This window comes from Amblyomma americanum, chromosome 11 (genome assembly GCF_052857255.1).
Source record: "Amblyomma americanum isolate KBUSLIRL-KWMA chromosome 11, ASM5285725v1, whole genome shotgun sequence".
NCBI classification, from domain to species: domain Eukaryota; kingdom Metazoa; phylum Arthropoda; class Arachnida; order Ixodida; family Ixodidae; genus Amblyomma; species Amblyomma americanum.
In genome coordinates this window covers 27,289,462-27,317,154 of record NC_135507.1, presented here as the reverse complement: position 1 = coordinate 27,317,154, position 27,693 = coordinate 27,289,462, and the positions used below count along the sequence as shown (strand labels likewise).

The 27,693-nt window shown below is 46.4% G+C and overlaps 1 protein-coding gene across 1 annotated transcript in view; it reads left to right on the top strand.

The window, feature by feature from the left end:
- The window catches only part of cdm (importin-13-like protein cdm), a 42,821-nt gene that overhangs the window by 4,897 nt on the left and 10,231 nt on the right, over window positions 1-27,693 (top strand). Inside the window, exons 4-15 of the mRNA XM_077642705.1 lie at window positions 1,852-1,950; window positions 6,372-6,425; window positions 9,876-10,141; window positions 12,438-12,522; window positions 13,793-13,924; window positions 16,090-16,303; window positions 18,982-19,031; window positions 19,127-19,398; window positions 21,225-21,423; window positions 23,083-23,358; window positions 25,544-25,645; window positions 26,923-27,064. Coding sequence (XP_077498831.1) covers window positions 1,852-1,950; window positions 6,372-6,425; window positions 9,876-10,141; window positions 12,438-12,522; window positions 13,793-13,924; window positions 16,090-16,303; window positions 18,982-19,031; window positions 19,127-19,398; window positions 21,225-21,423; window positions 23,083-23,358; window positions 25,544-25,645; window positions 26,923-27,064 — 1,891 coding nt within the window. The remainder of the gene's footprint in view (window positions 1-1,851; window positions 1,951-6,371; window positions 6,426-9,875; window positions 10,142-12,437; window positions 12,523-13,792; window positions 13,925-16,089; window positions 16,304-18,981; window positions 19,032-19,126; window positions 19,399-21,224; window positions 21,424-23,082; window positions 23,359-25,543; window positions 25,646-26,922; window positions 27,065-27,693) is intronic.

Sequence of the window (27,693 nt, the reverse complement as noted above, 5' to 3'; positions counted from 1 at the left end):
GTTGCATGTTTAGAATACATTCATTCTTTGAGCCCTGTGATTCCATGTTTTGACGCGACAGTGCTAGGGAGCTCATGTCGCAGAAATGCTGGTGTGGTTGGCATCAGCCTCCTCCTCCTCCCAGTGAGCGAAAAATCCCTCCTCCTCCTTCTCCTCGCAATGTACTCTGGCATGGGTCGGCACAGTATTGCACTGCCTATTAGGGCGCCCCTTTTCTTTCTATCTTTTCTCCCCTGTCATTCAACTCTCCTACTTTCAGCATGCAGCACCATGCAGGGAGTATGGTTTGGCTTGAGCCAGTAGGCAGGCCCATGCACTTTCCTTTTCATCCTTCCTGTCAGCACAGCAGGAGCAGGCAGGACAGCAGCACAAGGAAAGGAAGGGAGGTCAGTTGCATATTTAGGTGCTGCAAGGGAAGGAAAATGAAATGAAAATTGGTTTTAAGGAAAGGAAGTGAGGCCTGTCTCACATATACCTCTGTGGACACCTGAACGGCCCTGTAAGGAAAGGAAAATGAAATGAAAATAGATTTTAAGGAAAGGAAGTGACACATCTGACATATCTCTGGTTTGGGTGTGGCACACAGGAATCAGGCAGTGAGCAGGGAACAACACAGGGCACATCTAAAGGGCGTTCACCATGAAGCTTGCTGCTGAATCCTAGAATTTATTATGCAGCCAAGTTGCGAATCATTACCTAGTACAACATTGCATATTACAAAGATAATAATATTACAAAGACCCTCCTTTCATAAACGTTCAATAGTGGTATACACGCACATTATTGTTGCCTAATTTGCAAAGAGACACACAGTCACTGTTGTTCATTCATGTTCGCACAAGTAGCAGCAAGTTCCTTCGGCGCGGAAGCTATGCTGGCGTTCCTGGCATCGGGTTTGTCGAGAACGTTGTGCCGACGAACTACGACTGCAACTTGAGTCCCGCGCATTTCGGCAAGGCGCCTGGCAACCCTTCTACGTGGTTCGCCGCTCCGCACGTCCGTTTCACCGTACGTAGCAGAGTGATTTGTCTAACGGGCAGGGCGTTGCGCCGAACGGGCGATGGCGTTCCGTGGACTCCCTGGCAGTGCTGCAACACGCTGTCGCATCCCACTCCTAAAGGCAAAGCTTAAGCGTCCTCCAATTTTTGTCTGTCATTTGTTCCCGCGCTGGTGGAGTCTTTGGCAAACTTGTACCGGAGTTGCTCCGAAACCCATGCAGTAGGCAGGGGCCCATGGCAGTGGAGCCCTGTCCGTACCGGCACAACTTATCGAAGACAAAATTGCGCACCGGTGTTGTTTATCGAAGATGCTACTAGTTTGCTCTGCCAGCCGTGCACAATTAGTACCTTTGCTGCACAAAGCCCCAGCCCCTAAATATTATGGAAAATCTACATGTTTTGGGGCTGCTCTTTTTCTCCACAGATGTGTCTATATGTTGTCATTAAGAGCATCTAACACAAAACAAAACTAGGTGACGCTATGCCTGTTTTTCTTAATGTCATCTCATCATAGCAGCACTTCTGTCTTTTCAATGCCATCACTGCATTCGCCATCAGTCTTTATTACGCTCCTTCTAGAACTAAGCACCCACATACACCTCCCTGTGGCTTAATCCTCAACCTTCTTTGGCATGACCTTGATTACTTTGGTATGGTGGAGGTTTTAGGTTTTGCCTTGTTTCTTCACGGTATCATTAGTTTTATTCCTTATGATCAGCTTTTGCCTAGTGGCTTCTGTATCTGTATGTGCACATCCTCTAAGATCAGCTGTAATGCCAGCGGTCATTTTCTTGGTGGTTGCGACTTATATTTTTTTTGTGTTCTTCCTTGGCTCTGTGCATTTATCTACCAGATGGCCTCGTACGTTGTGAACACCATAGCCAGCTCCTGGCCCACTGCCATCGACGACTTGCTGGTGTCCTTCCGTCCGCAAATCTTCACTATCTTGGCGGTGAGTATGTGGCGAACCGTTTGGCGCTGCCATAACGAAGCCACTAGTAACCAGTTTTCTGTAGCATTTCTGAGATGAATTTTGATGCAACTTTTCTGTAGTGAGCATTGAAATTCGCGTCCTGTGTGGTTGAGCGGTGACTGGAGTCTGAATTCTCTGCACCGAGGGCATGTGAGATTTTCATGTAGCAAAGTGTCACTTTGAAATTTTGAATTTCTTTTTTAATGTGCAAATTATGGGTAATTGGCATATGACATTCGGGATGTTGAATGTGTGTGACCACGAACATCATTGCCATGTTAAGTTCGTCCTATGCTGCATGTAGCACTCGCAAATGGAGCATACAGCAATACAGAAATGCATCCATCGTTCATTGCTGCAGTAGCGTTCCTAGTACTTCCCGATTTGCAGTTTGCAATTGGCTCAGACCTATGGGCGAAAACAGCCACCTGTGATGCCATTTTGGCTGGTGCTGGACAGTGTTCGTCTGTCGTTGCCCACTGGTCCCAACGGGCACAAAACATACAAATCATTTCATTTCATTTCATTTATTGATCCCTTAAAGGCCCGAAGGCATTACATAAGGGGGGGCATATTGGTTTCCAACGGCGATGATGGGAACATGCATAACAATAAGAAGAACAAACATACAAACAAACATAAAAGAGGTTGTAGTCATATCAGGGTTTTCCAGCAAGTGATACATCATTTAACAAAGATATGTCAAGCAATACTCGCTACAAAAGAGCGCAGAAGTGATCAAGATTTATGTGAGGTGAATTTTTATTTTCTCGCGGAATGTTTTGTGATCAGTGCATGCAGCGATGTCGTTAGGCAGTGAATTCCATAGTGCTATTGCGTTGGGGAAAAATGAGTTGTTGTAAGCTGACGTGTGGCCACTGATGCGTGCTATCGGGTTACCGTGACTAAGCCGGGAGGACGTTCGTAGTGGGGCGGTTAATAGAGCGTGCCGTGATCTTGTGTTATGATAAAATGTATGAAGTAAGCATAGGCGGGAAACGACGCGGCGTGATTCCAGTGTTGAGAGACGGAGGGACTGCTTGAGGGCGGTGACACTGGCTTCTCTTGAGTAACATGAAGTGATGAACCGAGCTGCACGATTTTGAATTGATTCCAATTCGATGGTGAGATACGATTGCCATGGGTGCCAGATGGATGATGCATACTCTAATTTTGGCCGCACAAATGTTTCATACGCGAGTTGTTTTATGTTAGGGGATGCAGATTTCAGATTCCTTCTCAGGTAGCCAAGTCTGCGTGAAGTGTCGGAGCAAATGGTTCTAATGTGGGTGACCCAAGAAAGTGTTGATGTGAGATGTACACCTAGATATTTGTAAGATTTTGCAACGGTTATAGGGACTGATGAAATGCTGTAAGTGTGATTCGTCAAGGTGTGTTTGTGAGTGAAGGACAACGATTTGCACTTAGTAAGATTTAAAGGCATCTGCCACTTTTCACACCATGATGCAATAACGTCAAGGTCCAGTTGCAAAGTGAGGTTATCGGTTGGGTTACTTATTGCATTATAGATGACACAATCGTCCGCAAAGAGTCGCAATTTGCATTGAATATTAGAGGGCAGGTCGTTGATGTATATTAAGAAGAGTAATGGTGATAACCCGGCCCCTTGAGGGACACCAGATGTTACATCTGTTAAGGGTGACTGGATGTTATTGGCGGATGTGAACTGCGAGCGTCCTTTTAGAAAATGTTCGAGCCAGCATATCAGATTAGCAGGAATTCCCAGGAACGAAAGTTTCGCAAGCAGATGGTTGTGAGGTACGCGATCAAATGCCTTCGAGAAGTCTAAGAAGATTGCATCTATTTGGAGGTTATCGTCTATGGCCTTAAGGATGTCTTGGGTGAACTCTGCCAGCTGGGTTTCGCATGAAAATGATTTCCTGAAGCCATGTTGATGAGGATAAAAGAAATTTATTGAATCAAGGTGAGACATTAAGCTTGATGATATAATGTGCTCTAGAAGTTTAGAAGATATGCTAGTAAGGGATATTGGACGATAGTTAGCTGGGCATGCGCGATCACCTGTTTTGAAAATGGGAACAATTTGGGCTATCTTCCAATCGTCAGGAATGTTTCCGGTGTCTAAAGATTGGGTAAATATTAGGTGTAGTATCTGGCTTGATAATGATAGAGTGTTTTTAAGTAGTTTACTGTTTATTTGGTCACATCCTGCAGATGATGACAGCTTGAGTGAACTTATTAATTTGGAGATTCCTTCGGGGCTAATTTGAATTTCCGGCATTTCTTTTTGACTATTGGTTTGCAAAACGTTGGGTGTAGAATTGCTGACAGGCGAAAACACAGATCACAACACAGAACACAAATCAGATTGATATCCTGTGAACCTGCCCTTAATTTCTGTATGATTTCTTGCTCTATATTTGAATTAAAAAGGTGGAATTTATTGAGATTGATAAGTGCAGCTCTCGTGGATCTTTTTTTGCTTGCGATTCTAGCCTCTGGCCAGGAGATGCTGTTATCTGCTCATGTTTACTGTATCATTAGTAAAGCAGGATTGCTGGCTAGCTTGTACACGTCGTGAAAAATAACTGTGCTTAAAGAATGAGGACAAAAGGAAAATGAGGAGAAACAGCTGTGGGGACTCAGCCCCGCAGCCTCCCCTTGTGGTTTGCTTTCCCGCGGTGCATCCTCCCACGGCTTCACCTCAGGAGGGGCGCGCCACGCGACTTTCCCTGGTTAGTTACCTTAACTAACAAGGGAGGGTGCCACGGACGGCGTGATTGCTGCGCGTGCGGGAGAGCGCACTCTCTTCGGCTGGAATTGTCGGTGCAAGCGGACGTTTTGCACGTGGCTCCGCTCTTCGCCAGCGGGACGAGGAAGCAGCGGAGAGACTTGCTCCCGTATCTTGTCCCGTCCGGCTTCGGAGTATCCCTTGCCCTAGAGTGGGCGAACATTCGCTCGTAACCTTGCTAGTGAGTCGTACGACCTCGATTCTTTAGCATATTTTGTTGCTAGCTGGCATTATTGTAGCGATAGCTACATTATGGTAGCATTTTAAGCCTTCAGCGTGGCGGCGCCGCCACACTGTCACGTGGTTGGTAATGTGGTGCGGAATAGCTGCCGGTGGTGTGGCGCCGTGGCTGATCACGTGGTTGGTCACGTGACCAAGTTCAACTTGGCCAGCTGTAGCTATCGCTTCACTCCAGGTTTAACCAGAGCTAAACCACCGCCAATTATTTGTTGCTCTAGCAATAAATGCCTGTTTGCGTCAGCCAGAGTGTCGTTCCTTTGTCCCCTCTGAGCAAGGCCTGCCGTGGTCGATGTGTGCTCGGTAGTGTACGCGATCATGGGGTGGGGTCCGGTGGCGTCCGGTGGCTTTGAACTGTGCCAGCCACTGTTAAATGGGGGAAAACGTATTTATCTCCCCCGATTGAAACCCCACACAGCACAGTGGGCTCATAGTATCATTTTTTGACATCACTATGTTCCTTACTGGAAAATGTGTACACTTGTCTTTTGCTCCACTGCCCACGAGTCGGTAAGTGAGGCAGCACTCTCTAAGGGATGCAAGTTGATGGGAAGGCAAGAAGGGCACTAAGTTGAAGGACACGGACATGCACCGTGTTCGTTTTCTTCCCTGGTGTTCTGTTCTGGAGGAAACGCTGCTTTAGGACCGCTTAGTTCGCAGATCATCCGCAATTCCAAAGTGAGTTTTGCAGAATTGTTTCCAGGGTCCTTTGGACTGCTGATTTCGTGATTGCATGCAAGAAAAACATTAGATTTCTCCTCATCTTCAGGTCCTTCAGGCAAAGGTTAAAGATAATTAGCACACGAAAGCACATCTCTGCCTAACAGCTAACGCAGAATAACGTTGGGCTAATGTGGTGAGTGGCAGTAGTTGTAGAAAAACATTAGATTTCTCCTCATCTTCAGGTCCTTCAGGCAAAGGTTAAAGATAATTAGCACACGAAAGCACATCTCTGCCTAACAGCTAACGCAGAATAACGTTGGGCTAATGTGGTGAGTGGCAGTAGTTGTAGTTAACCGCTACAGTAATTGCCATAAAATGACTTTTCTCTATTTCCAGCCATTTCTCATGTTCTATTCCTATGTTGTGGGAATTTACATACCCCTTGTCGCTGGTTTCGGAAAAAGTGAAACTGCAGAGTATAGTAGTAGTGCTTTAATTGGTCTGTGATCACTAATTTTTTTCACGTCCCATTGCATGGTGTTTAGTACGAACAGTTCCTCGTGTATATCTTGCGTCACCTCCTTGTTCTCTGCATTAGGCTGCTGCAGATACCCATAATCAGTTTGTGTTCAGGGGAACAAAAATGCCATTCTTAGAGGAAGGCTTGGCGTGCCACATGTTGAATGAAAACTATGTGGATGACGCCGAATCTTGCTTTTCTTCCCAGCCGGATGACCTTTTGAAACTTCTCCTGGAGATGCTGACCGTCATTCCCGAGGAGGTATGTCATAATGCCTAGCAACATTAAGTGTTCCGCATTTGCACAAGGCCATTTTGGCTTGCTCTTAACTAACCTTTTCGGGTGCCACGCATGATTTTGATTGAGAACAAACATTTTCCGTCTAAATAGCATGCCCAGGCCTCAAGAAAGCAAATTCATTAGTTTTTAATCATTGTGTAGCTGAAAGCATTGTGTAGCTGAAATAGGTTGCCCATTTCTAATGAAAGGCGCTTTGGTTAAGGAGGAAATTGTAGAGTGTACACCTGCCAGTGGTGTGTGCCTGCACGTGACAGTGTCACAGAAAAATCCGCTTGCTCTCTGCTTGGGCCTATATCGCTTGTGCTGGCTAATTGTGAAGAGTGGCACCTTTTTTAACCCTTTCTGTACAAAAGTATATACTATCGGGGACAAAAGTGGTGTACTCCACGCAGCGGGAGCCGGAGCAACGGAAAACTGCACCGTAACGCCATCCAAAGCACGAAACATTGAAACGAGTCGAGCAACATGCCTGCAGATAATAAACGGCTCCCATTGGCTGTCTCGAATCCAGACGCCACCTGTAGATGGCGTTACGATGCAGCTTTTCGTTGCTCTGGCTCCCGCTGCGTGGCGTCATGGCCGGTCTCGAGGGGAGCGCGCTCTTTCATACGGCCTGCGCACTGAGTGCGCGGACAATGGGGGCTCGTCTATGCGAGTCACGCTCTCCGCCGCCACTAGGGGCGTGGTGACCCTACCGTTCGCGGGCCGCTCGCGTCTGTGGCGGCTGGTGGCGCGCGCCCGGTCTCGCACTTCCGAGCGCTGATTAACTACAATCGGTGCCTCGGAAAAAAAAAAACGCAAGCAGAGGAACAACACAGGCACGTTATGGAGTTTGAACTAGAGAGGATAATTGTTCAAATAGCGCAGGCTGTAAAAGATACTGATAAGTCACCCTCCCATTTCAGGAATCAAAACGACTATAGGGCAGGTATTGCAGAGATCAATGCACGATTTATACTGTGATCAATTTTGTTCCCGTGGTAATCACTTGTCACGCATACTCAGTAGTGGCTAACCACAGGTGATGGTTCCAGCCAAAGTAAACAATCTCTGGAAGTACGCACGCAAGACTATCAAATCTGTTCAAACAAATCGGTAGAAATTTCGGGCTCTTAGTGAATCATATACGTATATCACCTTTCCAAAACAGTATGTAGCGTCGATACCCTCAAATATTGCCGACGGATGCCTAAGCAAAACACTAATTTCGCTACATAGTGTATATGGTGCAGCAGATCGGCCCGTAAACAGTTTTTTAAAGCGGGCGATTTCTATAGGATGATGATGTCAGGTCAGTGATGTCACATTCAATCATATTCTAGTTTCAGAAAAGAAAACGAGTACAGCGTATGTATTGCAGGGATAAATGGGTTAAACCCATGATTAGCACTCCGGTAAATTAATTTGGCACGGTTATCACTTGTCGCGCATTCTCAATGAAAGGATACTGCAGATGGTGGTTCATGGCGGAGTGGATGTAAGCACGCGATAATTGGTGGATGGACACTCATCACGGCAAAATTCTAGGTTTCTCTCCAGCTGAATCACATATGTACGACCTTTCTGAAAATGTATGCGGCGTAGGAAGCTATTAACAATGAATGCGGTAGAAAGCAATGAATTCAAGTTGCATATGTGGGGTAGGTGAGTCTGGCACGTAAAATCTACGTAGGTGTATGCTATAAACCACCAACGATTTAACCAAACATGAATTTTCTTTCTCCTCCTCGTATATTCAGCCTATTTTAAACTTATTCGGTTAAATGGGCGATTACCTAAACGCGATGCTGATAGTTAACGTTTTTTTTCTAAATGCTGATGGGACTATACAACAGCAGTCTATATTTCCGTACTTTCTCGAAATTTGTTAAACAGCGCCTTCAATATTTCGTTACCTTCAATATTTCCATAAATTAGTACCTTACTGTTTTCCAATAATGAAAATTTTTGTTTGAGAATGTTGGACATGGATATTTGTGCGTAATGTTTACTAACATAATTTTATATTCAGGGAAGAAAGGACGGGTGTGGGCTATGAAACTGATTCCAGCTATGTGCGTTATTGTCTTTTTCTGTAACACAAATAGTTTATTGAGGTTTTTTGATGTTGTTCCCAAAACCAAATGGCAGTAGTTTAGTTAGTAATTTAAGTTGGAATTAAGTAGAAGTGCATTCCTAGGAGTTAAGTTTAAGTAGAGTGAAATAAACGGTTAGTTTTAAACTAACGTTGCTCAAACGCAGGCGAAGTTATAACACTTGGGAAGGCGTATTTGTTTCATTTCAAAGTCTCTTAGCCAATATAACTGTATGATAACAGAGCTATTTTTCTTGTTTGAGTCATGTTCATGGTTGCATCTCACTGTGGCAGCCAGCTTCAATTAGTATTTGAACGGGCAGTGTACCCAGTTTGTGAATAGTGATCATGATCTGTTGCGACCATAAAAAGGAGTATAGCTGAGATATGCAGCAGAATATTACTATTATGGTACAAATTCACATCACCTTTGGCCATAAACAATATACAACTCGAACACATAAATGCGCAAGGCATGTGCAGGCCTGCAGATTGAGTATATACTAGCTTGAATAGATTCAAAATAGTTTGCAGCGCTTCAAAAGCGCGATCAGCGAGCGAAAGCGCCCACGCGCCGCAGCATTTCACATGCGAGCGGCCAGTCCGCCGACTAAGGAGCGGTAGGGTCGCAGCGCCACGATCGCGCAGCGGAGGCAGACAGGAAATAACCCCAGCGTGCAGGCTGTACAAAGCGCGGCACCGCCGCTTCTCGAGCCCGGCCATGGTGGAGTATACCACTTTTGTCCCCAATAGTACATTATGACCAACACGCAGCTTTTTCTGAATATGCACTGCACATAGCCCCGCCGCGGTGGCTCAGTGGTTAGGGCGCTCGACTACTGATCCGGAGTTCCCGGGTTCGAACCCGACCGCGGCGGCTGCGTTTTTATGGAGGAAAAACGCTAAGGCGCCCGTGTGCTGTGCGTTGTCAGTGCACGTTGTCAGTGCACGTTAAAGATCCCCAGGTGGTCGAAATTATTCCGGAGCCCTCCACTACGGCACCTCTCTCTTCCTTTCTTCTTTCACTCCCTCCTATATCCCTTCCCTTTCGGCGCTCAGGTGTCCAATGATATATGAGACAGATACTGCACCATTTCCTTTCCCCAAAAACCAATTACTTACTTACTGCACATAGCGATTTCTTTGTTTCAGATGAATTTAGCACTATGCACTCAACTAAATTTGTTTTCTGTACGTTAGTGACTGCAGTAAATATTTCTCTTCACAGTGTAATGCCATGTGCTTTAACATAGTAGTTACCCAAATGATTTTGTCGTATTAATCATATTATGAGATTAACTGGCAACTCTCTTAGGTGCATTTTTGTGCAATCGCAGCTGCAGTCGTTGGAAAATTCTATGCGAGGTCCAAGCCGGAAGCCGTTGGAGGAGTCAAGCAGCAAGATCCTGGCCTTTCTGAACCAGCTTGCGGTGATGGACGCCGCGACGCTGTCCTGCATTGGCTCGTGGTCCCAGCTTGGCTTCGACTGGGAACAGCAGACGGCCTTACTGCCACGAGTGATGGCGTGCGTCCGCAAACCGGAACTCTGCGGACCAGCCACCGAGGTGCTGACGACTGTTGCTGGACATCCGGACCTTCACAGGTGGATGAACACGCTTTGGTCATGATATTTTGGGTACAGCTCGGTGACTTTGGCATTCAGCTGCTAATCCCAAGGTCTCACTATTGAATCCCGTCCACAGCGGCACTGCATGTCGATGGAGGTGGAATGCCAAAAAAGCTTGTGTGCTGTGTGATGACAGCGCACAAAATACCGCACGGGGTCTAAAAATAATCCAGAGTTCTTCGTCATGGGGTCCTTCCTAGCCCATGCATCGGTTTGGGTCGTTAAACCCCACAATTTACAATTTTGCAATATCTATCATGAGCATGAGATTCTAGGTTTGCTTTCATTAAAGGGAAAATGATGCCGAAGTCATGCAATTATTCTTCTCGCTAAAAAGTTTTCTTCGGCTCTCTCTGGGTACGCTGACATTTTGTCCGGCAGTAAAAAAAACTAATTTATCACTGAGAAAATTGTTTAAAAGTCTTTGTGCCAGTCAGTTACCGAAAAGGACGGGTTGCCACAATTTGGAAGCGAACGGCAGCAGTCCTCTGGGATCCAGGCCCAAAGATTGGTGTCGACACATGTGTTTTACTTGCAAAATCGACCAGGGATGGCGGCACCTATATGCTTTTGTGTGCGGTCTTTTCTCGCTTATAAAACCTTTGTTTTTGGTGCCAGTGGTGTCTTTCCGATTAGAACGCGGCACCTGATCAATACAGGAAAATTTAATTTGTTCTCAAAGTCTGTTAACAGGGGGAGGGGGCCTTATCAGATGGAGTAAAATGCTCAATTTTGTGTACGAAAATTTTGGCACCTATTATTTTACCCATCCTACAATTAATGTCATTATTTTTGGTCCAGGTGCAGTACATTCAGACTCAGTGCCATATATGTAACCAATTAATTGTACAGTGTACGGAACATATAAGATACACTGGAAACATTGCATAATAGTACTTGCGAATAAGCTCGGTATGAACAACATTCAGGATTATATTCCAGTTCTAGATAGCTGCTGATGCCTGTGTTGAATTTTAATAGCACAAGGATAGCCTTGCCCGAAGAGTGTCACGGCAGAAGGTATTTTTCTTGACACAAGGTGGGATCAATCAAAAGCCCACTTGCCGAGAATTTCATCCCAGAGAGGCCGAGCAGCGGGCCAGGTGAAAGCTCTGGGGATCGAACCCTGCACCTGCCACATGCGAGGTGGACGCTCAAACCGCTAGGCCACCACTGCTCTTGGAAAGCTTTCTCTTGTGTCATCGGCAGATTTGTATTAACTCAGATAGTTTTTGACCTTGAAAGTCTCTTATTTTGACTACATTTCGAGAATCTGCCTTGTTTGTTGGTAGAAAGGCGGTTTATGCGAAACAAATACACTTTCGTGCAAAAGTGCTGCAGACTAGAGTAGGTAGTATGCATTTTTATAGGTGGATCAGTAGTGGGGAACGCGTTTGGTTGTGAATGGTATTAAGGCTAGTGCCATTAAATTGTGTATGCTGCAGCATGGCAACGACATTAAACTTGAAGCTTTGAGGGCCATCTGACCATGTGGCACAAGAGTGAAAGAAGCCTCTCTAAATTGAATGAGAGGTATCCATTATGCCAGCCTTTGTATCCACTGATGCTGCAACTCCGAGGTCACAAAACTGCTGTAATTTGGTTTGATTTTTATAAACTTCCCGAGGAATGTTGATTGTTCTACCACTCGACATGTTTGAGACTGTTGCACGAAAAGAAAAATGCTTATTGCAGTGAGTTAAGGAAGCCAGGTAAATGGCAAACTGCTGCTAATTACAAATTAACTGCCATGTTTCATTTCTTATTCCATGCCAGCAAAAACTGCTATACAATGAAAGCAGCCTTTTACTAAGGAGATATATTGCCAAATAATTTAAGACCAAGAGTGGTGACAGGCTGGGTAAATTGGAAGGATAAACTGATTGGCTGTATTGGCAGTGCTTGACGATCCCGGTACTTTACTTTTTAAAATTAATTATAAAGATGAAATTGTTATGCATGAAACCAGTTCTAAGCATCTGCAGTTACTTTTTAAAATTAATTATAAAGATGAAATTGTTATGCATGAAACCAGTTCTAAGCATCTGCAGTACCTCGTCTTAATAATGGATTTAGATAATGCTAAGCCTGTCTTGGGTTCATGTTTTGTCTGCATAGCTTTGTCGTGTTCTTGGTAGTACGTTACTTTTTACTTATAACTGGCCTAAATGAAGTAGTGCTTGTCATAAAAACATTCACAGTGCCTTTAATAACTTCGCTTCAATGCGTTTTCTGTCTTCTTAACTAGTGAAAATTGGCTCTTTTTCTGCAGGTACCGAAAGTTTCTGTCGGATATGGTTGAACGGGTGGTGCAGCTGGAAGACGTTATCATGGAAAGGCTGGCCTCGGATGACACGGTTAGTTTTTCTGCCCATTTTTGTTTCGAATGACAGGGACAGCCTACTGACTTTTATCATATTTTCTTCGTGGCAGTTGAAGGCTCCTTACCCAAGTAAACACACACACCACCAGCCTGCGGGGCCGAGAAAATTAAAATTGAATTTTCAGTATGGAACTGTCGCTTTTCCATCGTAGGCGGCATCTGCAAACCCTGACATTACAGACGCGACTACCCCGCTGCCTAGGCAGTGGGCAGTGTCTATCCATTGCTGCAGTAATGAGTGTGACATAGATTGAGATACACAGGTTTTATCAAAACTACAGTTTAGAACATTAAAGTAGTTTTAAAACTACGTTAAGACTGGTGGCATCGATCGCAGATACGAGCAACCACTTTTTGCTGGTAGCAATGCTGCCGATGGCAGCGCCACTTTCAGTTACGTTGCGGTCTTGATTTTCAAAACATTATAAAAAATGAAAAAGCAGGGTTAAACAGTGTAATAAACTGTAAATAAACAGTTGAACCCGGGTATGATATTGAACACGAAGAGGGTGGGGAAATAGTTCGATACAGCAATAGTTTGGTGTGTAAAAATGGCAATAGATAAGTTTATTTGCAACCTGCTAGAAAAAGTACATTGCACCCTTGCTGGTGACGCATTTCTTGCAACAATGTGCTGCACGCCGGCCTGCTTGGCAGCGCAGCACTTGCTAGCCGTCCTAGGCCTAACCTGCTTTGCATTGAAGCTGCAGTGGACGGCTCTTTCAAACTTGCCTATTGTAAGATGTCTGATGCTCTTTCCAGTACAGTATAAATAGAATATTCGCTCATTAAGGCACAAAAATTAAGGCACAGTTGGTTTCCACAATGCCTTCGGCAGGAAAAACGAGAGAAATATGCCAGGTGAGGGCCGCTGCTGGTTTTAGTTTGGTTTGCTTCACTGTATGACAGCGGTGTGGCATGGGAAATGAACTTGAGATTGAAGGCCACACTCAGGCACATTTCATCACATGGTTTCACAGTGCCAGCACTGTCAGCAGGTGCCCAAGGCCATGCTGCCAACCCAGCTCCACATGCAAAAAAAATAATGAAAGAACGCTGTTAGGAGTGTTACTTAATTTTAATGCACAAATATATTGTCCAAATTGTCTGCAGCTTGAATCACACTTGTGTATTTTTTATGGTTAGTTTTTTTATTGTGTTGGCCATTTACCATGGTTCGAGAAACTTTTTGGCTATAATGGTATAACGTGTGCCCTCTCTTGTGGCACTCCTCGCCTTTGCAGGATTCATGTGGCCAGCTGTGCAGGCTACTCGTTGAGATTGTGGACTGCCACGCTCACAGCCTGGTTTCAATGTTGCTGACCTCAGAGCCGGACAATAAATCCACAATTCTCAAGCTCTTGGAGCTCCTGTTGGTGAGTCAGATCCAGTTTTCAAGGTGTGACAAGCAGGCGGAGACATCTTGATAATGACTACCCTAATAGCTTTTATTTGAATATTAAAAAAAAATGCTTGTTGCCCACTTCTTTTAACACGCCGCAGTGGCAGAAGTTGTATGATTGTTGGCTATGCTGTGTGTGTGCGAACAATGCAGCGTACACCTTGTTATTGTGTTAGCTGGTCTGGTTTATCCTATTAAAGGGACACTGAGGAGAAATTGAAGTTGGCTTGTATCGATAGAATAGCAGCTCCTGATCATAAAAACGCTACTCTTCCTGAAAACAAAGCTCTTGTAATGCAGAAAATAGCAAGAACCAAAATACAGGTGTCGCCGCCACAGGCTAATCTCGCAAGTACAAGCGTGATGACTTCCTAGGACAAGAGGCGCCACCTTGGAGGAATTTTCCTTACTTCATGGAAGCCATCAATCTCTGAGGCTGGCAAAAGCAAGGTTTGCGCACCGCAACGCTAGCGGTCAGAAATCACGGAGTCTGCGTTTACGTCACGTTCACGTCACTCTGTTCTGAGACGTCATAAGAGTTGCCGTGGCGTCATAAGAGTTCCCTGAGTTTGAATCAGAGCGGCGGGAAAAACTTTTTCATCTTCGAATCCAAATTTCTTTGAAATAACTGCATCTTTCGCGCCCGGTCAAGCGGCAACAAAGTCATGAAATGCCGAACTATCAGATTTTGCTAACAAAAAATAAAATGATAGAGTTCTCCTCAGTGTCCCTTTAACAATTCAGCCCTCTTTCCAGTCCAGCCGCTGCTGAACGGCGGTATAGACAAGAAAATAACTTCTCTGATCCTGAGGTTGTCGCCTGGCACTTGGCTACTCAACAAAGAGAGAATGAGTGTCAAAAGGCGAAGAGAGCAGTGAAGACGCCCGAACAGAGAGGAACGCCTTGCCAAACAGAGATGCCAGAGTGCCGAGCGTAAGAGACAGCGCATAGCCGCCGAGATGGAGCCCAATGTCTCTCACTGCTAAACATACAGCGACCACAACAAACTCAGCCAGGGAAACATACCTCTCGCTACGTACTGTATCCTGGCATAGCCGAGCTAAGCCACTGCCAATTTTTCATTCTTCTGGTGCTTGGGCTTCCAGTGAGTGGGGGCCTTGTGAAGGGTTGATGGTGGGGGCTTTACTGTGGGGTAGAGCTGGGTTGGGGTTGAAACCCCTGGAGGGTGCAGGTGGCGGGGTGAGGTGGGGAGATGGATTGAGGGTATCTGCTGGGGGCTTCGGCCACCCAGACCGGCGTTTTCGGAGTTACTGTAGCATTGCTTCCACAGTAAAAACAAAGCACCTTAATTACGCACTGATCAGAAATTATGGTCTGCACCCCTTGCATGTGGGAGTCTGAGTGCATGTCCTGCGATCAGTTGTGAGCACTGCAGTTAAAGAGCAACTCCAGCGGGGTTTTTTTTAGCATTTTGAGTTAATAATCACATCATTCTTTTAGAGTCCCCCCTGTCTGGTACAAAAACAGGTTTCTGAAAATACTGAATGAACAGCGGACACCAGGAAACCGAAACTGGGCTTCGGCCAGCCTATGACGTCACAACATACCAACCTATGTCGTCATGGATACTGTCCCAAAACTTATTGCCTGCGCATTGATTGGCTAAACTGACTGTAATCGACAGACTTGGTCACTATTTGTCTGAAGTGACCGGAAACAAGCATGGTCCTTCAGCAAATGCAGAGCGAATATCAACGAGCGTGCCAACCTGTGACGTCACAAACAAGTGAAATCACCTCTATTGAGGGCACTAATTGGGCAGTTTGAAAATTCATTTGTGCTGCAACAAGGCGTCGCCCAGCTGCGAAATTTGTCACAAATGACAGCAAAGTACGGAGAACTTACCCTGAAGACTTCAGTAAAATCCGTGGAAGTCCAAAAAATGCTGGAGGTGCGCTTTAAAGCAAAAGCCAAATGGCAGTAATGATGCCAAGAATACTGTATTAGTTTGTGCACATCTGTAGAGTGACATGTCGGCCTCTGCTTCATGAATTGCATGCTTCATCTTTGCGCTGCGAGCAACTTGCTTATAAGAGGGATTAACCCGGCACTTTACTTCACACAATGCATCCTTGATTGCTAGTGGGCTGTTGCGTGACTGGGACGTCCCATCTGCAGAGGTGCACCGGGACGCCTCGGCAGTACCCAATTGAGGAGACGTGGAGCCGGCACACCTTGCCTGCTTGGCACAGCTTACAGGACGCGGTCTCCTCGTTCGACGGGTCCCAACGAGAGTCCCTGCTGCTCCTGCTGCAACCGGTCTGGCAGAATCTCTTTGAAGCCCTGCTGCGCAAGGCCCAGCTGCCTCTGGACGACTCTCAGTGGGATTCAGGTATGGATTGATTGGCTTCTCATTGTTTGTGCAGTGGTTTATTGTGATGAAAATGGAACAGAATGAAAGGAAGAAGATCAGTACCGGCCATTTCAACTTGCTGTCTAATATCTTAACTCTTTCCTTACTGCGCCTATTCACATTGTTCATTTGGAACGATGGCTCGGAATGGCCCGTTCTGCTCAGTGCGGGCCGCTTCTTGACAACTAACGCTGTTTAGTGTGTTGCGGAAGGGCTGTACTTCGGTTAGATTCGGTTTTTTGTCAGCCGTATGAGGCAGTGATCACGGCGAGCATGGTGTACAGAGTCGTGTCCTTGTCTTGCATCAACCCTGCTCAGCAGCGGTGGTGTTCTTGCGATTCTCTAGCATCAACACTTTACTTTGTATATGGAAGCAATAGCTTTGTGTGAAAAGATTTTAGTTCGGACAGAGATCACTGCTCCGCCCAGCCAGGACTGTCGGCAGGTGCCTGTCCGTAATATTCGTTTTTGTTGTTTCCGATGTGATTCGCTGCTTTCTGAGCCTCTCTGAAGGTACCGGGCATGTTGTGAAGACAGGCCAGGGCTGGCCTTTGCACTGCACTGCAAAGCACTTCATGCGAGCATTTGATTTTATTTACTGATTGGGAAGTTGAGCATGAAGAGTTCTGTAACGTTGAATACTCGTTTGTGCCTTAGGAACGCATAAGATATGTACATGTTCTAAATGTTTTTAATTTTCTACTTTCTGGCTGAGTGTATTCAATATTTTTGTGAACTTGAGAGTCTCTCAAATCTTGCCAATCAAAGATTTTGTTTCTTTGTAAGCACTGCTTGTTGTAATTTTTTTTCTTTAGGCCATTAAAAAAAATAGCTCTGGTAGCTACACTGTGATGTGCTGCACTAAAGCTGAATTTTCGAATTTCTGGGTGAATAAATTTCTTATGCTCACCAACCTGAAATTGCCCCTTTTCCCGTCGTATGGAAAGAGTTGAGCGCCTGATCTGCTTCCGGCAACAAGAAGCACAGAGAAGATAGGACGGTGAAACAAGGGTAGAAGAGATAGCGAGAAAGGAAAGCGAGAGAAAATATTTACAACTATATATACCGTATTTACACGATTGTTCGTCGACCCATTTTTCAAAATCTGAAGGGGGGGGGGGGGGGGGGGGGGGGAAGGGAAGGGGGGTCGACTTGAAATCGAAACCAAAGCGTGACACCATAAATATGGGCGAGGCGAACGAGATATCAGGCATGCTACCACGTGGTTGCATTTCTGCTGCGCAGCTCCGTCGCATCGCTCTTGGGGCTGTTCTTGGGCAGCTGCTATGTAAACTCACAGAACCGGCGTCCCCACCCAGTGCAAGACTGTCGATGGTGGCTGTCGATAAGCAGCAAACTGGCACTCCCCACACGTGGCTGCAGATTGCGGCTGCCGACCTCCAAGTTTTTTTTTTTACTTTCAACTGCGCACTTGGCACTGAAGGGAGTGTCGATAGTTGGTGGAAGGGCCACTGTTCCAATCGCGGTGGCGCCGCCACTCGGAACGGCAGCGGTGCTGGGGAGTGTCGGTAGCCGACGGAAGAGCCGACGCCGCTCACGCATAGTTTCTTTTTGGCTGTGACGCATTTCACTACTGTCGGCCGCGTTTCACAAGTTTTAATGTAGTGCTTCGTCAGTTGTCATTTGTGCTTTGGGCCCGCTGAGCGACTGGCACTCGCTCACGCCTGCATTCAAGATGGCTTTCATTCTTTATGCCGAAGAGACCAACTGCAAGCCGGGCCGGAAGTTCGACATTTGCAACAGGTGATACAGGTGTGGCAGCTGTGGCGAGACAAAATTTTCAGCTGTTCCACGCAATGTCATGATGTGGCTGTATGCGTAGTGCGGGATTTCGCTGCATGGCGAAGTTAGAACGACGTGCCGTGGAACTGCAGCAGCGATCACGACAGCAGCGCTAGTGAGGACGATGGCGCAAGTGTGGACGACTAGTCCAGTGATTAATACATTTTCGTTTTGGAATGTGCCCATGGGCACGCCCGCGCGCGGCAGCCGATAGTGGCTGGCAATAACTGACGGCCGCAGGGGAATGCTATCGCGTTCTGTTATTAAAGGCCAAGTTTAAACGACCTCGCAAGATTTTTTTTTTTTATGAAATGTGATGTGGGGGGGTCGACTTACATTCGAGTCTACTTACATTCGTGTAAATACATTACAAGGCCACATTCATGCGCACATCCACACTAATAAAAGAATATAAACTGCCCGTGAGCCAGTGTCCAGGCATTGTTCCACACCACAGGCTAGCGATCAATGTCACTGTACACATATATGTACAGTCTTTCCCAAAAGTAACCAGGCAGCGAGGTTCGTATGTTAGCCGTTCAGTGGGGCTCAAAGTCTTTGTAAAGTAAGGAGAGCACTAAAAAATATTCGTAAGATAGAACCCTTGTCCTCTCCTTCTGAAACTTTTTGGACCTCACTGGTGCCGTAAGGGCTGCACTAGGTGGCTGATAGACACACTCCGTTGCCTGTTTACTTTTGGCGAAGACTGTTCGTTGCAAAAGAAGCCATGCACTTGTCGTGTCCTGTCACTGTGCATTACATGCGTGCTTGCCTGGGCCTCCCTCGTATTGCTTGCTGCAGGTATAGCTGGCGGAGTGTGCACTTGAATAGTCAATTTTCTTTTTGCCTTCCAGAAGAGAAAGATGCCTTGCGTTGCTGTCGCCAGGACATCGGAGACTGCATTGTAAGTTTCCCGGGATGAACCGGCTTGGCATGGGCAGTGTCTTCTTCGATGTGTCGGTGGGTGGCACAATTCTCTCCCCTCATATGGTCTCCCAGATGTCTGTGTTCGACATCCTGCGGGTGTCACTGCTCGCGGCCCTGGGCGCCCACCTCCAGGTGGCCATGCACATGCTCGAGAAAGATGCTAAGGCCTGGCCAGCTGCCGAGGCCTGCCTGCTGGCATTCCAGGCAGTGGCCGAGAATGTCCGGCCCCACCAGGAGCGCTACCTGGGCCCCCAGTTTCGAGCGGCCCTGCCGGGACTGATGGCCATCCCACACCTCCAGCCTGCCACTTTGTCTTGCCTCGGCTCCCTCGGCACCTGGCTCCAGTTGGGTGGTCTCTCTTTTTGTCCCCAGAACACTTGTACTGCCTGCTCCTGTAGTGTGAGATGCTTTTTATGTTCTTCTGACTCGCCGCATTGGCTGAACGGTTAGGGCACTCCATTGCTGAGCTCAAGGACCCTGGTTGAGTCCCGGCCGCAGTGGCTGTGTTTCGATGGAGACAAAACACAAAAGGCGCTCGTACGCTGTGCGATGTCAGTGCACGTCAAAGATACCAAGGTGGTCGAAATTATTCCGGAGCCCTCTGCTGCGGCGCCCTTCATGGCCCATGCGTCGTTTCAGGACGAAAATACTCGTATACCATACCGTGACCTTCCCGCGTTCATGTAAAGTCAGTGGACTTCAAAGGGAGCTAAGGAGATTTGAAATGAGTCCGTAGAATATTCCATCCACCTGTTATGGGTGCAGAGCAAGTATTCTTTGTTAAGAATGTGTGTAGAAAATGCATGAGAGCTGCGCAGATACTAATCTAGAAACCACAATGATTGTGCAGGTCATTTGGTGCTCGTGTTGAAGCATAATGAAAGCATCACATGAAAATTTGAGACAGAGGGCATCAATGAAGGTTTGGCAGTAAAGGTCCCCTGCGGGCCTAGTAAGGGGTGTGCTGCATAACAAAGGCATACACTGCAAGTTGCGGTAAGCAGTCCGTGGGTTATGCATGTTTAAATGTTGACATTTTGTTCTTTGATAACTATCATAGGGTGGACTATAGTCATTTTCTTCAGTGTCCCCAAATATGGCATTAAATTTCCCAAAGCTTATGCTCTTGTGAAGTTTTGTGATACTTGCGCAGTGCTAACACATGTAGCCATATACAGTAAAACCTCGTTAATTCGAAATCGCTTAATTCGAACTGACGGTCGGGTCCCGGCAAAGCCCTGTGTATTTCAATGGGTCAAAACTCCCGATAATTCGAATATGCCGGTATCCACGTCGGTTAATTCGAACTAGGCGCCGATGGCTGGCATTGCTCCTCGCATATAGAAGTCACCTCGTAGCAAATACAATGCGCTGAAAATTTAAAAAAATGCAGAATGATGAGAAAAAAAATAAGCCAGCACGCATGTCAGCACGCACGAGGTGAGATGTGAATTTCGTTGCCCGAACCAACCCTCCGGTGCATGCCGTAGCAGGTTTTTGAAGCATAGTGTCATATTTAATCATTAAGCTTGCTGCTTACGCAAATGCATTTTGATGTTAGCTCCAACCGCATAAACAAATTAACTTTATTTCCTTCGACATTCGGGCTCTATGATTTTAATTTGCGCAATCGCCCGCCGCAAATGTGTAGTAGCGCGTAGTAAGAGATAACGATCTCAGATATGCCTGTTTTAGCTTCGGCCCGTGCTGCCAGGCGTGATGGCTGCTTTTTTTAGCGCCCGCTCGTTAATTCAAACTCCGCTTAAATTGAACAATTTTCCGGTCCCCCTCGAGTTCGAATTAACGAGGTTTTACTGTACTGGATGCGGACAATCTGGTAAAGAAAATTTTTTCCATTAAAAATTAAGCCCTGTGGACTACACAATCAGATGCAGGCTGTATGCCAGGAATTACAGCACGTATAGAGAAATGTACAGCACTGGCACATGTGGTATGATGTGTGTATGTAGGATCAATCTCTCTCTCTCTCTCTCTACGTCTCTTCATTGATGAAGAATAATTCGTCACATCGCTTGCCAGCCAAGAATGTTAATCAGTGCATTTGCTATTGGAAATTACTTCGACTGGGAATAGCGGACGCATCTTTCATCAGCAAACCTGTGTGTGCACGCTCACATACGTGCATTGCAGCTCCTCGTACTTTGCGTAGGAATCCAGAGCAGCTTGGCGCAGTCCTGCCAATCCTTCTCCAGGGTCTGGAGGCTGGCCCCAGAATGTCTGTGGCTGCCTCCCTGGCCCTCAAGGATCTTGCCAGAGACTGCCCCCATGCGATCATACCGCACACGCGGCCTCTGCTGGAGGCCACTCAGCGACTGCTGTTGGGACAGCAGCTGCGTCCTCGTGAAAGGGTGAGCTTAAGTGCATGTTTTCAGCAGTGTGCAACCCATGGGCTTCTTCAGCAGAGGGTTCAGGGGGCTATTTGGGTTATCTACAAGGTCTGCTGTGGTGGTGTCACCTCGACGGAGGTGAAAAGGAATTAGTGTGCTGTGCGATATCAGTGCAGGTTAAAAGAACCATCAAACCATATTTACTTAGGTTGGAAAAAGCGTACGATCATCAGTATTCTATCGCTCGTCGCCGTACGGCAAGTATTTTTAAGCTAGCTTCATTAACACTGGAGATATCGGCATTAAAAAATGGTGCTGCTCTTCTACCCCCTCAATTCATACCTACCATGCCCCAACCCACCCATGCCAGTTCGGCACGCTCAATGAGAATGCTTTCCCGGATTCAGCACTCAACGTCAGCGAGGGAGGGGTGGCAAAGAACGTGCAGTGAGATGTTGCCTGAATCAGTTGTGAGCAGCAGTTTTTGAAAATCGTTTGTAAATTGTAGGGTCCACGCAGAGGTCTTAAATTTGACTCGAATGCTCACAAAGACCACCTCTTCAGATTCGTTTCATTAGATTATGACCATTAAAATAATTTCAAGGTCTCTTTAAAGGAGTGGACGTCAAATTCTTCAGTGTGTTTTTGCTCTGGTGGAATTTTTACGACAGTAGTAAACATGGATCACCGCATGGAATTCATTGGCGCGCAATAAATAATTTGTAATTGAATTTCTTTCCTCTGTAGTTTCAGCTTTTGTTTTAGTTGCCAGACGGTGGTTGTGACGTCAGAAGTGGGTATGAAATCATGTTAGGCATACTGAAACTGCAATATAATCACTGCTTTGTCATTTTAATTCATTCAAACTGTTATGCTGAACTGCTCCAGAAGCCAGAGCGGCAATAAGTGAACAAAGGGCTATTACCACATTTGCTTGTGCAATGAACCCACTTTTTTTCGAGAAAAGTCGCATCAGTTTGGGAGAAGGGTTCATTACAAAAGTGCGTGCGGCTCGGTCGACACGTTGCATCACCGCGTCGCCCGTGTTAATCTCACTTGTGTTTAGCATCGTTTGCTTCAAAAGGCGCTTGCTGTATCACAGCGTAATCTGGCAGTTTTGTGAGAGGTGGGAGCAGTGACCAATCATGGCGAAATGAAGTGAACATGCTGAATGCCGTTGCTGAAGGTCAGGTGCATGGTTTTTACACGAGCTTTAAAAGAGTTTATTTTTCAACAACGAAAGGTGGGGAGGCTTACTGTGTGAGTGCATCCATTACGCGAGTAAATACGGTATATTGCAGTTTTGGTATGCCTTACGTGATCTGGGGCTCACTCTAACCGTGTTACGAAACCTGAAACTGAAACAGAATGGAAGAGTAAATTCGATTATAAGTTAGGCACTGAGCGTAGGAGAATTTTGCATGGTGATTCATGTTTACTGATGTCTTGCGCATCATTCGAAAGCAAAAATAGAGTTCGAAAATTTTGATGACTCGACCCCTTTAAAGCACCTCACGTGGCCAAATTAATTCGGTTCTCTCCTCTGTGGTGTCTCTCATAGCCAGTGTGGAGCTCTGGGATGTTGAACTCCACATGTCATACCATGCCATTTTTTTTTTCTTCACACTTTACCCCCTTCTTTGTGGGAATACACCTATTTGTTCATCATCATCTCCGCAGGTGCGCCTCCTGAGCCTGGCCGGCCAGCTGTTGGCCTCCTGGGAGCTTCACCTGTCCGAGGCCTGGTTGTCTGTAGTTTTGGACCACCTGCTGCCTATGCTGCAGGCATCGGCACCCCCTGAGATGGGCCAAGTGCTACACGAGCTGGCGGCGCTCGTCTCGGGGCTTGCTGGCCGTGAGGAACCACCCTCCCTGGTGGAGCCGGTGCTGGCGCGGGCCCTGCCCGTGCTGAGTGTGGTTGCCACCAGGCATGCCTGTGATGAGACCACCATCGAGGTGAGCGTTCGCGAGGGTGGCATAGCCATGGCTGTCCATGAACAGGTTGGAGCCCACTATTTGCATTTGTTTGGCACACTCCACTTGGCATTCTACATTGCTCAGCTCAGTTCTGACACATGGCACCACAACTCCTGGTCAACATGATTAAAGGAGCAGTCTGTTTATCAAATCAAGATTGCAGTGTCAACTGCCAGGAATGCAGGAGGCCTGCTGAGAGACAAGTTCATGCAAACACTAACCTCATCAGCAGAACAGCGTGAAATCGCTGTAGTGATAATGCTGCATTCGCAGGTAATAGGCCAGTTTTGAATTTGCCTCTTGATTTACCGTATGCGCCTGCATACCGTATTTGCATGATTGTAAGTCGACCTATTTTTCAAAATTTGAAAATCCGAAGTGGGGGTCGACTTACAATCGAAATGAAAACATCGCACTATAAGTAGAGGCGGGACAAACGAGATATCGCTCATGCTACAGAGTGGTTTGCATTTTTGTTGCGTGGCTCCGTCGCATCACTCTTGGTGCTGGCCTTGAGCACCTTCTATGTCAACGCGCTGAACTGGCATCTCCTCCCCCACGCGCGGGCGGCGGCCTATGGCGGATATCGATAAGTAGCAAACTGGCACCCCACACGTGGCTGCTGACTGCGGTTGCTGAGAAGCGGCGGTGGCCCGATAATGCAATCACATTCTACGGGGAGCTCAAGCGTCCAACAAGCTTTCTTTTTACTTTCAAATGCACGCTCGGCGCTAAGGGAGCGTTGATAGTTGATGGAAGGGCCGCTGTTTCAATCGAGGCGGCACCCCCACTCGGAACGGCAGTGGTGCCGGGGTGCTGGCTGCGTTTCACAAGCCTTTAATGTAGTGCTTCGTCAGTCATTTGTGCTCCAGGTTCGGCAAGCGACCAGCTCTCGTTCACTGCTACATTCAAGGTGGCTGGCATTTTTACGCCGAAAAAACAAACAGCTGCGCGCCGGGCCGCAAGTTCGACGTTCGCAATGGGTGATACAGGTGTGGCAGATGCAGCAAGGAAAGTTTTCAGCTGTTCCACGCGATGTCGGGATGTGGCTGTTTGCGAAGTGTGGGATTTCGCTGGACGACGATGTTAGATTGATGAGCTATGGGACCGCAGCAGCGATCATGACGGCAGTGCTAGTGAGGACGATGGCGCAGGCGTGGACGAGTAGTCCAGTGACTAATACATTTTCGTTTTGGAATGTGCCCATGGGCACACCCGCGCACGGCAGCCGATTGCGGCTGGCGATAAACGGCAGCCACTGGATAATGCTATCGCATTCAACTATTCAAGGCCAAGCTTAAACAACCTGCTGTTTTTTTTTTTTCGGAAATGTTATTGGGGGGGTGTCGACATAGTTTCGAGTCGACTTACAATCGTGTAAACACGGTATTTGTGATCAGTTTTATTGTACTGAGATATCCAGGAATAATCAAAATTACCTAAAACTAATTATGCTGTAATCATCTTTTTCTTAATCGTTCTTTATATTTGCAGTACAGCGACCATTAGTCATGGCAGGGTTCCTCAGTGCCACTCGCTGCCAAAAAGCAGGCACTTCATGAGAAAAAATTAAAACTGCATTGTACACATCAGCTCTGCGTCTTTGAGAGCACAAGACAGGCAGTTTGTATTCCCTTGCTGTCATTAACTTTCTTTCTGGGCTCAAAATGTAGTGCATGGAAATTTTTTACGACCCTAACCCCCTCTCCTTCTTCTGAGCCTTCAGTCTTCAAAGATGCTTCGGAGCCAAAATCTCTATTTGAAAAACCTGTGGGTGCAACCGCTAGTTGCAGTGCTGTGCCCTCGATGGAGTGGATTCACACATTCTGCATCTCTGAGCACAGCTGAGAAGTGTGGGGGCAGGCGCTGGCGTGCATACAAAGGATGAGAAATGGCTCGGGGGTGTAACTTCAGAGTCTAACAAACCAGGGTTGGGCAGCACCTGTTTTCATTGCAAGTGTGTTTGACTGCATTGGGGAATGAGCATTATAATCAACCTCCTTGCAAACTGCAGCAGTGGCTGACTTCTAGACTGCCCCCTTTTTTTTTTGTCATTGCTCATTTGACCCATGGTATGTGATGGTATGTGATCTCATTTGATCTAGGCATTTAGCGGTGGCACACAGGGCAGTGCAGAACCCCCACTGTTTCGGTTGTGCTGCAGGCCCTGTGTGAAGTTGCGAAGCGGGCAGCCGTGTCACTGAGCCCTGCTGCCAGCGAACAGCTCCTCTCTCTCTTGGTTCAGCTGCAAGAGACTTGTCCCCAGGTGAGGGTTGGGCCCATTGTGTAGATAAGCGATAGAATACCATACTGCGAATGTACGATGCAGTAGCTGTCATCAGTCTGGTGGTTCATTTACATATTCGAATCACTCCTGGTGCCCCTTTGAAAGAAGGTGCTATGTTGGTCCAATTTTCCGTGGTTGCCCTCAGTTCCGGGTATTAGTGTAACAATGGTGAGCATGTACCAGCATAAGACGAAGTGCACGACAAGACATTAAATTAAGAGCAACTTGGCGTAATACAATTCTTGATTGTATATTCAGAGGAACATAGCCACCTTCAAAAAATGTAGATAAGCGATAGAATGTCATGCTGCGAATGTACGATGCAGTAGCTGTTATCAGTCTTGTGGTTCGTTTACATATTCGAATCACTCCTGGAGGCCCTCTGAAAGCACGTGCTATGTTGGTCCAATCTGCCCTGGTTTCCCTCAGTTCCGGGTATTAGGTACCAGCATAAGACGAAGTGCAAGACAAGACATTAAATTAGGAGTAATTTGGCGTAAAACAATTCTTGATTGTATATTCAGAGGAACGTAGCCACCTTCAAAAAATGTAGATAAGCGATAGAATGTCATGCTGCGAATGTACGATGCAGTAGCTGTTATCAGTCTTGTGGTTTGTTTACATATTCGAATCACTCCTGGAGGCCCTCTGAAAGCAGGTGCTATGTTGGTCCAATTTGCCGTGGTTGCCCTCAGTTCTGGGTATTAGGTACCAGCATAAGACGAAGTGCAAGACAAGACATTAAATTAAGTGTAATTTCCTTCAAATAATGTTTATAAACGCCTTCTTAACACACATCTAAATGAAAAGATTGCAGAGTTTTCAAGATTTCTACCCTAAAATGTTGGTGAGAGTGTTGGGTCAAGATGGAGACGTTGGAAGACTCTGCCATATTTGACTTATTGACTTTTCCAGCAAAAATTTATTTTGGCACCTTCACGCAAGCCAGTTGCCCAAAATGCCAGCATTTGGGGTTGTGCATGCTCCATCTGAACATACCAAGAACAGGCAATGCAAGAAATTTTTTTTTTGAACTAATCTCAGCACCTCAGTGCTGCATAGTAGCATCATTGCTCGTTTTGCGACTGTATTAATGCGAGCAATTGGCAAGCATATTTAATCGTTGGAGTAGTTGGCGAACATTCACAATGTAAAGTAGCCATGGGGAAGGCAACGGACGGATAGAAACACGAGGACAGGAGCTAACTCTCACTGAAGTTTATCTGCTATCTCTGTTATGCATGTTATCCTTGCAGGCGAGCGTTGTTGAAGCGTGCCGGTCACTTCTGTTGCTGCTTGCCGTGTCGCCCCAAGAGCCTCGCTTAGCTGAAGCTGCAGCGACAGCGCTTGGACGGATCTGTAACGCAACCTTGGTTCCGACTGCAGCTTCTATGAGCTGTGCGTACCTTTTTTTTTTCTTGCCTGCCTGCTTCTGAATGAGTCTGGGCTTGTACGAATATTCAGTAGTTTCAAATATTTCAGCAGATAGGGAAGTAGTCAATGTTCAACTTGACTCAAACATTTGGTACTTGCTAACACTTAGTGCTTTTGGAATTACTTTTAATGCTTTTTATATTAAAGGGGTGGTCTTCTGACTGTTAACGACTATCTGTTCTGCGGCCATCGATGCCCCCTGCCCCCTCCTGCAGTGGCTCGGTGGCTTTGGCATCCCAAGGTCACGGGTTAGGTCCTGGCTCTAGCAGCTGTGTTTCGATTAGTGCTTTTAATTTTAACGAATCCCAGCTGCAGCGGCCTCATCGCAAGCTATTAGTGCTTAGGATTTTAAAGGGACAGTCTGTTGACTTTAATAGATTGTATTTCTTTTTTTGCGGCAATTGAAAGCTGCTTGCCCAAATAAATGAATACTTGGCTGTGGCACTGAGAAACAGAACAGAGCAATATATATATATATATATATGAAGGGAGCCAACAGTCACCGAAACCAAAGTGCATAAGGGAATGTTCCTTCCCTTATGCACCTTGGTTTCGGTGACTGTTGGCTCCCTTCATAAGTTTGTCAAAACGAG